The 12,814-nt window shown below is 39.9% G+C and overlaps 2 protein-coding genes across 2 annotated transcripts in view; both read left to right on the top strand.

Moving 5' to 3' along the window:
• Positions 1-12,814, top strand: part of LOC139579332 (C-type lectin domain family 4 member M-like) — a 403,007-nt gene that overhangs the window by 215,546 nt on the left and 174,647 nt on the right. The window lies entirely within an intron of this gene.
• Positions 8,976-11,250, top strand: LOC139579344 (erythroblast NAD(P)(+)--arginine ADP-ribosyltransferase-like). Its single transcript, XM_071407915.1, has 2 exons — positions 8,976-9,409; positions 9,664-11,250. Exons 1-2 carry the CDS (start codon positions 9,260-9,262, stop codon positions 10,450-10,452), a joined length of 939 nt encoding a protein of 312 aa, XP_071264016.1. The 5' UTR covers positions 8,976-9,259; the 3' UTR covers positions 10,453-11,250.

Here is a 12,814-nt window from a genome sequence, read left to right as displayed (position 1 = left end):
TGTCTGCATCTGAGTCTTACCTTGAAACGTGATAGTACAAACTGGCCATGACTGACCCAGCAGACCCGGGCCAGCTGCACAACGTCATCTCTTCCCACGGAGCCACCATCATTAGGCACAGGGAATTGCTTTGTGGCCTTACGGAGGAGGTCCAAACGTTGGCTGAACTCCTTGACAGGGCATTAAAAATTTTGCTGGAGCAATTCCGGGGGTTGTCTGGGAGGCAGCGAACCACGTTTGTAACCCCACAGCCACCCAGTAACTCAGCAGCTAGCTGCGCCATCTCATCGGTCACTCCACCTTCTCGTGAGCCCCGCTTACCTCCCCCGGAATGCTTCATTGGAGAGCCGAGCACCTGTCGGACGTTTCTAGCTCAGTGTGTCCTAGTCTTCGAGTTTCAGCCCTCCTCTTTCCCCTCGGATTGCTCCAATATAGCCTACCTCATCACGCTGATGTCTTAGAGGGCTCTCACTTGGGCTATTGCTGTATGGGAACAACAGCCGGCCATACGCATTAGTTTGGAGGGGTTCGTGGGAAAGGTGAAGAAGGTTTTTGATGCCCCGTTCTCTGTGAGAGAAGCATCCACTGTTTCACAAGACGACAGCCTGGTTTGCTGGATTTCTCAGGAGTCCCTAAAACATTAAACAACACGAATTACAATGTCATACTCATGTCATAACACTAGCTAGCTGGCTGGCTAATGTTCTCTAGTCAGCTAACTTGCTAAATATATATTTTTGTAAATTAACTTTATGACAAAAAAAATATGCACAATCATTTGTCTCTATATTAACTAACAGATTCCTCTCAATTGTAAATGTTTTGCTTGACTCGTTATGACATTATAATTGCTTACATTTGCTTCAACTGTAATGTTTTTGTCATACATCTTTGCTGAAAAAAGTCACCAGTGATGGGTGGCATAACATCAAATACGTCATTGGAACCACTCGATATGACTGGTCATATAAAAACCTTGGGATCCAAATGCATATTGAGTGCTGTAACTCCCCCTTGTGGTGGTCTGGAGCAATGAAGCCGTGACGCTGGGTACCTCTAAGTCCAGCGACGTAAGCTCACAACTTTTAAAGGAGGAACCACTGTATGTGACTTAGTCATAAGTCTGGGCGTACAGATAACAGCTGTTTGGGTGGGACCTCAGTACGTGACATCCTGTTCTCATAATCTACAGGAATTTAGATGGGTGGAAACATGCAAGAAGGAACAGACAATGGTGGCAACGTCAGCTATCTTAATCTGAACAGACAAGCTAAATCAGCTTTTACACACCATGTTCCGTCCCTGTTTCCAACCATCTGCTAAACTGTCACAAAGACAAAATAGGTTGTTGTCACAGGTGTAGAGAGGAGTAGGCAGGAGGCAGTTGCAGTTTTAAAACTACTGAATATTTTATTAAAGCACCATAGCTTAAAGCGGGACAAAACCCACAGTGCAAAATGTAAAGTACTCATGAAAGAGTAAAAGAGATTCCTTTCAGGAAAACCAATAACATTTACAATGACTGACAAAGACAAATGACAGAGGAAGTATATATACAGTGATAGAGTGGGGATTGGAACCAGGTGTGTGTAATGATGACGAGACAGAGAGTGAAGGGCATTTGACAGCAGCAGGTTCGGCAGAAGCTGGAAGGCCGGCAACACCTAAAGCCTGAGCTGGACTTGAGGGGGGGGCAAAGTGAAGGCCGGTGTGACAATTGTACTTTTTCTATAAGAGGAGAGAGACAACTCTGTTTTGTTTGGTTGTTAATGATTGCTTCATTTTTGCAAATCTTATAGTAAAGTTGTTGTTAGAGGAATCTACAGTCTCTCTTCCTATATAATTGCTACGTGGCACGTGCAAAGTTACATGTTGGTAAATAAATGACATTTATCTTATCTTTATTAGGTTATTTGTGTGTTGTGGTTTACACCAAACTCACCCTGATCACTGTCTGTCTCACGCCTTCAAGAGGGCATCAAACTTGTTAGCAGGGGGTTTCTGAGGGGGGAAAGATCACAAAAGATACATGTTAGGGACAGTTAGAAATTTACCTGGGGGTAGGGGTATGTTATTTCCCTGATGTATATTTGCCATTTGCAGGTTTTACTATAAAATGTATTCTACTGTATATAACCACATGGCCTCATCTGCTGGCATGCACTTCTGCTATCAAGTTGCTTGGTACTTGTCTAATGCACTATGCTTTTCCGCACGCTTACTATACCACAGGTCAATATAGTCTACCAGTCAACTGTCTATCCTGCCCTCTTTCCACTATTCATAGTGACAATAGTGGTAGGTGGATCATTTTCCAGATCTGCAATAGGCTAATTAGCAATCATACCACACATAAAAGCATTCAAAGCTGTGTCAATGTTTAATATAAATCCACATCAACAAATAGGAATTGCTGATAGGCACCGGAGAGGCCAGGTGCATCATTGTGCATGAAAGAACAGTGAAGACATGAGACACAGCTCAAAAAGCTCCTCTGTTGATATTGCTTAGGGACAATACAGTTATCCTGCCTAGACTAGCCTACAACACCAAAAACCAATGAAAAATTGCATTATATTTCATAATGTCATAATAAGCCCTGTTATTTGATTGTTTCTACAGTATATAGTGTGGCCTCATAGGCCTATGATCCCAGCAGGCCCAGTTATTCACATAAACTCAACACACCTTCTGCCTGCTGATCCGAGCGGCTATTCCTCAACATAGAACCTGAAGCATAAATATAGTGTCACGGTTGCTTCGTCTGAAGAGGAGGAGTAGGGATCGGACCAAAACGCAGCGTTGTATGAAGACATAATGAATTTATTAAACAAGACGAACACTGACACGAAATACACTTGAATAACTACAAAACAACGTAGACAGACCTGAACATGAGAACGTACAATATAACACGAAGAACGCATGAACAGGAACAGACTAACCAAACGAACGAAAACGAAACAGTCCCGTGTGGTGCGACAGACACAGACACAGGAACAATCACCCACGAACAAACAGTGAGAACAGCCTACCTTAATATGGTTCTCAATCAGAGGAAACGTCAAACACCTGCCCCTAATTGAGAACAATATCAGGCAACACATTTAACGCCACATAGAAACACATAACATAGACTACCCACCCAGCTCACGTCCTGACCAACTAAACAAAGTTAAACAAAGGAAAATAAGGTCAGGAACGTGACATATAGCCTAAATACCTGTCATTTAACTTTTAAAATGTGTGAATTAACATAACAGGTCACAATGTTTTAATCTGATTAGGCTACTTTAAAAGTCTCCTGTAGGCTTCTTGCACACGTTCATCCACTCCCCTCTAATATAATTCCAGCATCCAAACTGGACACCGGCCATTCCATTACACCAAAACATTTAACTTCTTATGGCTGGGGGCAGTATTGAGTAGCTTGGATGAATAAGGTGCCCAGAGTAAACTGCCTGCTACTCAGTCCCAGAAGCTAAGATATGCATATTATTAGTATATTTGGATAGAAAACACTCTGAAGTTTCTAAAACTGTTTGAATGATGTCTGTGAGTATAACAGAACTCATATGGCAGGCAAAAACCTGAGAAAAAACGAAACCAGGAAGTGGGAAATCAGAGGTTTGTAGGTTTGCCTATCCAATATACAGTGTCTTTGGGGTCCCATTGCACTTCCCAAGGCTTCCACAAGATGTCAACAGTCTTTAGAACCTTGTTTGATGCTTCTACTGTGAAGAATGAGGGAAGGAGAGCTCTTTGAGTCAGGTTTCTGGCATGAGCTGATCACGCGCGGTCCCGTGAGAGCGACCTGCATTCCATCGCATTTCTGAAGACAAAGGAATTCTCCGGTTGAAACATTATTGAAGATTTATGTTAAAAACATCCTAAAGATTGATTCTATACATCATTTGACATGTTTCTACGAACTGTAATGGAATTTTTTGATGTTTCGTCTGACCTGCTCGTCATCATTTTGGATTTTGGAACTAAACTCGCAAACAAAAAGGAGATATTTGGACATAAATTATGGACGTTATTGAACAAAACAAACATTTATTGTGGAACTGGGATTCCTGGGAGAGCATTTTGATGAAGATCATCAAAGGTAAGTGAATATTTCTAATACTATTTCTGACTTCTGTTGACTCCTTCTTTCAGTTGTAATGATCCTGTTAAAAACTGTTTAAAAACTGTTTAACCCACATTGCTTGCCCAGATTAAGATCAAGATTGTACTTCCGGTAATTTGTTGAAATTTAATCGAATAGTAATTTGTGATATGTTGTCATTTGTTAGCATGTGCACTGTGTTTGTTAACATTCCCCATTATGTTACTGATTCCCTCCATCAGTATTGTGTTTATATTCACCATTAAGTTACTGATTCCCTCCATCAATATTGTGTTTATATTCACCATTAAGTTACTGATTCCCTCCACCAATATTGTGTTTATATTCACCATTAAGTTACTGATTCCCTCCATCAATATTGTGTTTATATTCACCATTAAGTTACTGATTCCCTCCATCAATATTGTGTTTATATTCACCATTAAGTTACTTATTCCCTCCATCAATATTGTGTTTATATTCACCATTAAGTTACTGATTCCCTCCATCAATATTGTGTTTATATTCACCATCAAGTTACTGATTCCCTCCATCAATATTGTGTTTATATTCACCATTAAGTTACTTATTCCCTCCATCAATATTGTGTTTATATTCACCATTAAGTTACTGATTCCCTCCATCAATATTGTGTTTATATTCACTATTTTCTTACAGCTTCCCTCCACTCCATCAATATTGTGTTTTCACCATTATGTTACTGAATCCCTCCACCCCATTAATATTGTATTCAAATTCACCAACATGTTACTGATTCCCTCCACCCCATCAATATTGTGTTTAAATTCACTATTATGTTACTAATTCTCTCCACCCCATCAATAGTGTGTTTAAATTCACCATTATGTTACCAATTCTCTCAACCCCATCAATATTGTGTTCATTTTCACCATTATGTTACTGATGTTACTGATTCTTTTCTTATTTGTTGACATTTAATCTAATGGTATTTTGTTATTTGTTTACATTTAATGTAATGCTGTTTTGTTATTTCTTAACATTTAATCTAATGGTATTTTGTTATTTGTTGAATATTGTTAACTTTCCATTGTAATGATCCTGTAAAAAAAAATGTTTTTACCTGTAATGATTACTGTTGTCCCCTTGACATAGTACGGCCATTTGCTGACATAATTTCTTAGTAAATTCTGATTGGTTATCATGTGTACTGGAACTGGTGTTGAAACCAATAAAGAAAAGCATTAAGCATCATAATGACGTCTCCTGTCGGGCGCCTGCAACCTGACTTCGGATGTCAGTCGAATGGTGTTTCCTCACATATAGGTGAGGTTGACTTCCGGGTTCAGAGAGAGAGTTTAATGTTCAGAAGTAAGCGGCTAGGCGGGTCAGGAAGTACCTGTGTTAAGTACTATTCAACGCTGGTCTGACCAATCGGAATCCACGCTTCAAGACTGTTTTGATCACACGTACTGGGAGTTCCGGGTAGCTTCCGAGAATAATATCAGCATATACGCTGATTCGTTGAATGAGTTTATAAGGAAGTGTTTAGGACATGTTGTACCCACTGTGACAATTAAAACCCTAACCAGAAACCGTGGATAGATGGCAGCATTCGCGCAAACCTCAGGAGGCTGAAGACATTTGGCTTGTTCCCAAAAACCCTCACAAACTTTTACAGATGCACAATTGAGAGCATCCTGTCGGGCTACATCACCGCCCACAACGCATCACCGGTGAAACTACCTGCCCTCCAGGCCACCTACAGCACCCGATGTCACAGGAAGGCCAAAAAGATGATGAAGGACAACAACCACCCGAGCCACTGCCTGTTCCCCCCCCTACCATCCAGAAGGCGAGGTCAGTACAGGTGCATCAAAGCGGGGCCCGAGAGTCTGAAAAACAGCTTCTATCTCAAGGCCATCAGACTGTTAAATAGCCATCACTAGCTCAGAGAGGCTGCTGCCTACATACACAGACTTGAAATCATTGGCCACTTTAATAAATGGAACACTAGTCTCTTTAATAATGTCACTTTAATAATGTTTACATATCTTGCATTACTCATCTCATATGTATTTACTGCATTCTATACTTATCTACTGTATCTTAGTCTATGTCGCTCTGACATTGCTTGTCCAATTATTAATCTATTCTTAATTCCATTCCTTTATTTTAGATTTGTGTGTATTGGGTATATGTTGTGAAATTGTTAGATATTAGTTAGATATTGCTGCACTGTCGGAGCTAGAAGCACAAGCATTTCGCTACACCCGCAATAACGTCTGCTAAACATGTGTATGTGACCAATAGAATTTGATTTGATTTGTGCTTCGCCTCTCCTGAACCCATTGAGGAGTTGCAGTGCTAAAACAAGGTTGCAACTAGCAACTGGGGAGAAAGAAAAAAAATCATTGCACACAGTTTTACAGAGAAGTAACACTTAGTCATGACTTTGAAATGAACTTGAGGCCAAATAGTAACAAGTAGGCTGTCTAACCAGAGAGATAACAGGAAACTGTGGCTGTCAGAGTGAGGTGGGAGGGAGAACAGTAGCAGGGTTAGTAGTTTCCTGTATCTGTGAGGTCACAGCTCTGCACTGCACAGTCTATCAATAACAACGAGGAGAGAGCGGTCTCGTTCCAGGCCAACTATATTGTAGTCAGTCTGCACACAACAACAAATGGGCATTAGATTGCTATATCATGTGATGTGGTTGATTTGTGATTTGTTGATTTGTGAAACTCCTATCCAGGAGTTGTGAGATCTGGAAGGCGACTTCAATATAGTCAGCCTAGAACGTGGCCAACCTCATGATTGGGTCTGGATGAGAGATGGGGAGGGACTTGGTTATGAAGGAAGCTTCAGCAGCCGTCTTGTTGACTATCAGAGACAACAGAGACCATAGGTTGGCATGATAACCTACTCACTACTATAAAACACAATATATTTAAGAAATCAAAATGATAATGAATATCTATTACAGTAATGATGACACCTGCATAGTTACATCTGGCTAACTGAATGACATTCATCTTTGTCAGGTTGTTTGTGTTGTGGTGATGACTCTCTGTCTCACACCTTCAAGTGGGCTCAAACTTTTGTGTGGGTTCTGAGGGGGAAGATATCTGAAAAGATACCTGTTTGTGTGTGGGAAAGAGAAAAACAGTAGTCAGAAGTCACCCTGATGCTTGACTGATGACTGGTGTCATTCCACATTTGACTAAATAATTGTCTAATGAACACTTCATGGGGGGAATCAGCACATTTGACTAAATGTGAAATATTTGATAAAATATTACATTTTATTAAGACCCTTTACACTCTTAAGACACTTATTAAGACCCTTTACACTCGTTAAAGACTAAATGTAAATGTTTCTTACAGAAGATGCATAACCATGGTAGCACTTAAAAGGGAACAGTTTGGAGATCATGGTTAGAATAAAGGTGGGGACACAACAGGTCACCTGACACAAGACTGAATCCAAACATTACACAGTTGATTATGTGTGCATTTTACATTTACATTACAACCAGACCTGAACTGTCTAAAAATGATTCCCTGGCAATCCAGGTGTATGTGAATGCAACATCCAAAATGTACAAGTCATTCAACGGGACCACTTTATCCAAAAGAAGAGCTACAGCACAACATTCCAGTACCACTCCTTGCACCTCCTTCTGATCAATTCCTTACGAATCCTGAACAAGAAAATAAGCGTTTCCGAACATTCAGAGGAACCAAAAAGGCTTTCTACGGTGTCTGAAATACTACATTGCGATTCGGACAGTTCACCTTGAGCTCTTTAGACAAGCAAATCGTTGCTAAATACTTTGGAACTCACTCCTGTTTTGAGATCACCATCTACCTTGGTGCCCCACTGAGGGGAGGGTGGGGAGGGGGGTACTCTGAGCTGCCGCATGAGGAGGAAGTGCTGATTCCCCCCATGAAGTCTTCATTAGACAATATTTTCTATTCCATTCCTATTAGGATACTTCCCAATGGGCACAGACGTCAATTCAACATCCATTCCACGTTGAATCAACGTTTTTTCATTGAAATGACGTGAAAACAATGTTGATTCAAGCAGTGTGTGTCCAGTGGGTTGGTTCTTCCACAAAAATGTCAAATAAAACGTATCACTGAGAAATCGCTGGAACTCACCCAGTGACGTCATTACCAGAAACTACTCACTGGTTCTTCTGTGTGGGAACAATGTTTGTGGTTGTGTGGGCTTGTATGAGGTATAAGAAGACCTTTGAAGATAGCCTGCAAACACAAGTCCTGAAGCTGATCAATACAAAACAACCTCTATCATGTTCCTGTCTGGTAAGTTGAACTATCAGATCATTATAATCTTATAAGATGTTACAAAAACAGTAGCATCAAATATAGATTTGTCAATAGTACTACTCATTATTTCTCTATAGAGTTTATATCAGTAGTACTAATTAAATACTACTAGGTTGTTGTAGCTGATGTAGTTATTTCTCTATAGAATTTATCAGTAGTATTAATTAAATACTACTAGGTTGTTGTAGCTAATGTAGCTATTCTTCAAAAATGAATTGCAAAATGTTACACATCCATTGTTAAGCTGGAATGGAATGTTTGTATCCAGTATATTTGACTGTGATAGGTGGTTGTCTCAGCTAGCTACGGTGCCTTCGGAAGGTATTCACATGCTTTTACTTTTTCCACATTTAGTTGCGTTACAAAGTGGGAATAAAATTTATTTAATTGTCTTTTTTTTAAATAAAAGATTAAAACAAAATATTATGTAATATTGCAAAGAAAAAGCCATATCTCTGTCAATTTTGACCATCTCAATCTTTTACTTTTATTAGCCAGTCTGAGATATGGCTTTTTCTTTGCATCTCTGCCTAGAAGGCCAGCGTACCGGGGTCACCTCTTCACTGTTGACGTTGAGACTGGTGTTTTGCGGGTACTATTTAATGAGGTTTCCAGTTGAGGACTTGTGAGGCGTCTGGTTCTCAAACTAGACACACTAATGTACTTGTCCTCTTGCTCAGTTGTGCACCGGGGCCTCCCACCCCTCTTTCTATCCTGGTTAGAGACAGTTTTCTCTGTTCTGTGAAGGGAGTAGTACACAGTAACATAATTAGTTTTAAAGCGTGAATAATATCAAAGATATGTTGTATCATGTTTGGTATTGTTATGCTGATTGGTATGGTCTCCTATACATGTTGTTTTACTACAGGTGCTGTTAAAGTCATGAGGATAGACAACATCCTAACCTTTGCTGTGCTGTGTGTCTTCTATGATTGGACTCTGGGTGTGGACTCCAAGATGGTAAGATGATCTTTCTATCTGTAACACAAATGCTTTTTCAGCATTGCCCACTATCCAGCATCAACTTCTGTTTGTTCTACAGAACTATACGATTTTGAGATGAGAACCTTGTAATTATGAAAGGTTTTTACCAACATTTAGTTATGCTATTATTAATCTGAGAACAAGATCGCTACAATTAAAAATGTTCAAATATAAAACTTTCCCTCTGTTTTTACACTGTTTGCATGTTTTTTTGTACCATATTCTCTAAGGTTCATCTCCGTCAGCCTGGTCTCAATTCCCCCATACCCTTAGACATGGTCCCTAACTCTGTTGATGACATGTATAACGGCTGCACTGAACAAATGTACAACACAGTGCAGAATAAATTTCTTTCAATAGAAACCAAAACAGTAGGGATCTTCAAACGAGCCTGGAAGAAGGCAGAAGAATGTGTAAAAAATGTGAAGGAACGATTCAAAAAGGACAATTCAGAGGTCAATCTTAAAGACAAACTTAGTGTAGAGCATATCCAGGCTATCTGTGTTTACACAGAAGTTTCGAATTACATATATAGGGAGTTCAACCAGGCAGTCCGGACCAATAGGACAGACTACGGGTCCTCCTTCCAGTTCCACTCCCTGCATTTCCTGCTGATAGATGCTCTCCGCCTCCTGAAAGAAAACCAACATGGCTGTCACACTACATATCGAAGAACCAGCATGGTGTTTGCAGGTGAAGTTAACCAAATAATCCGATTTGGCTTCTTTGCCTCCAGCTCTCTTGACAAGGAAATTACTAAAAAATTTGGAGATGACTCCTGCTTTGAGATAAAGACATGTGCAGGAGCTTATCTCAAGTCCTACCCAGTGTTGGGAGAACAGGAGAAGGAGGTATTGATTCCACCTTTTGAGATGTTCAAAATTACCAAAAAGGAAAAAGGCGAGAATGTTCTTAACTGTAAATCTCTCTTCAAACTGGAGAGTGTAGGGCTCCAGAGCAATTTGAATTGTAAAGCTGCATTGGAAAACACAGCAGTTAAGCTGTCTGTTAGTCAGTGAAGCTCTCTCTCATTCAGAGAGTGAAATGAAACAGGCTGCTTGTGCTTGCTTTGTTAGGTTCTAGGTTTATTACATTTAGTACATTATTTTATTATCATTGTCCCTCACCTTTGTTAGGGTTTCTTCAGGGGGGTTGTGCGGCTGTTGTTGTTTCTACATCTGCCTGACTTGTTCTGTCTAATGAAGGTCTGACTGAAACATCACACTGTTCTGATGAAGGTCTATGACCGAAACGTCACACTGCTCTGATGAAGGTCAATGACCGAAACAGACACACAAATATCTTACCCCCACAAAAATGCTAACTTCCCCTGTTATTGTGATGGTGAGTTAACATTTCTTGGGGTATGGTATTTGTGCGTCTATAACGTTCTCACTCATTATTATTCACAATTCATTCAGGATTATCCACAATCATGGTAGCATCCACATTCATGTAGAAGTGTTTAGAAACATATTACATTCTCATTTACAATAAAAGTGACTTTAAAATGACACAATACATTATTTACTGTTTATTTCTATTCGGCACTGTCACGTCTGCTCCCGCTCCCCCTTTCTGGCACTTGAGGTGCCAGGCCGCTCATCATTACGCACACCTGTCAGCATCGTTACGCGCACCAGCGCTTCATCGGACTCACCTGGACTCCATCACGTCATTGATTGCCTCCCCTATGTCTGTCACTTCCTCAGTTTCATTCCCGGGCAGCATTAATGTTGCTATGTTTCCCTTGTCCAGACTCTGTTCTTGTTTTGTTTCCTGTCTGTTTATTCAATAAATCATCACCCTGTACTTGCTTCTCGTCTCCCAGTGTCTGGCGTTACAGGCACAAAATAATCTGAAACACAACTAAAACAAACAGCAAATGCATCCAACAAGTTTTATGTAGTCATTGCGTGCTATGGATATGTTAACGTTTTACTACTTTAAAACTTCTTATGGCTGCAGGGGCACTATTGAGTAGCTTGGATGAAAGGTGCCCAGAGGTGCCCAGAATAAATGGCCTGCTCCTCAGTCCCAGTTGCTAATATATGCATATTATTAGTAGTATTGGATAGAAAACACTCAGACGTTTATAAAACTGTTTGAATGATGTCTGTGAGTATAACAGAACTCATATGGCAGGCAAAAACCTGAGAAGAAATCCAAACAGGAAGTGAGAAATCTGAGGTTGGTATATTTTCAACCCATGTCCTATTGAAATCACATTGGGATATGAATGAAGTTGCACTTCCTAGGGCTTCCACTAGATGTCATCCGTCTATAGAGACTTGGATGAGGCTTCTACTGTGTTGTGGGACTGAATAAGAGGGGAATGAGTCAGGCTACTGGCAGAGAGACATTTCCTGGTCATGCGCATTCCACATGATATCGACTTGCGTTCCGTTCCTCCTCAAGACACAAAGGAATTCTCCGGTTGGAACTTATGATAAATGATACATTTATCATAGATAGATTTACGATAAAAACATCCTAATGATTGATTCTGTACTTAGTTTGAAATGTTTCTTCGACCTGTAATATAACTTTTTGAAGTTTTTGTCCGAAGAAATGCTCGACCAGCACCAGCGTTTGGATAGGTGTACCAAACGCGCTAACAAAAGTAGCTATTTGGACATAAATAACGGACATTATCGAAAAAATCAAGCATTTATTGTGGACCTGGGATTCCTGGGAGTGCATTCTGATGAAGATCATCAAAGGTAAGGGAAATATTTAACATGTAATTTCTGGTTTCTGTTGACTCCAAAAGGGTGGCTAATTGTATTATATTTCTGAGCGCCGTCTCAGATTATTGCATGGTTTGCTTTTCCGTAAAGTTTTTTTGAAATCTGACACAGCGGTTGCATTAAGGAGAGGTATATCTATAATTCCATGTGTATAACTTGTATTATCATCTACATTTATGATGAGTATTTCTGTTGAATCGATGTGGCTATGCAAAATCACTGGATGTTTTTGGAACTAGTGAACGTAACGCGGCAATGTAAACTCTGATTTTTTTTATATAAATATGAACTTTATCAAACAAAACATACATGTATTGTGTAACATGAAGTCCTATGAGTGTCATCTGATGAAGATCATCAAAGGTTAGTGATTAATTTTATTTCTATTTGTGCTTTTTGTGACTGCTATCTTTGGCTGGAAAAATGGCTGTGCTTATTCTGTGGCTTGGTGGTGACCTAACATAATCGTTTGTGGTGCTTTTGCTGTAAAGCATATTTGAAATCGGACACTGTGGTGGGATTAACAACAAGATTACCTTTAAAACGGTATAAGATACATGTATGTTTGAAGAATTTTAATTATGAGATTTCTGTTGTTTTGAATTTGGCGCCCTGTACTTTCACTGGCTGT

This window comes from Salvelinus alpinus, chromosome 6, assembly GCF_045679555.1.
Source record: "Salvelinus alpinus chromosome 6, SLU_Salpinus.1, whole genome shotgun sequence".
In the NCBI taxonomy this organism is placed as follows: domain Eukaryota; kingdom Metazoa; phylum Chordata; class Actinopteri; order Salmoniformes; family Salmonidae; genus Salvelinus; species Salvelinus alpinus.
The sequence above is the reverse complement of the archived record's forward strand: the minus strand, read 5'-3'. Positions and strand labels throughout refer to the sequence as shown.

Bases quoted from the DNA above. Each gene is read 5' to 3' on its own strand.
- LOC139579344 (XM_071407915.1), top strand. From the start codon at position 9,260: ATGTTTGGTATTGTTATGCTGATTGGTATGGTCTCCTATACATGTTGT. The intron at 9,410-9,663 runs GTAAGATGATCT...ATATTCTCTAAG, and splicing joins TGGGTGTGGACTCCAAGATG to GTTCATCTCCGTCAGCCTGG.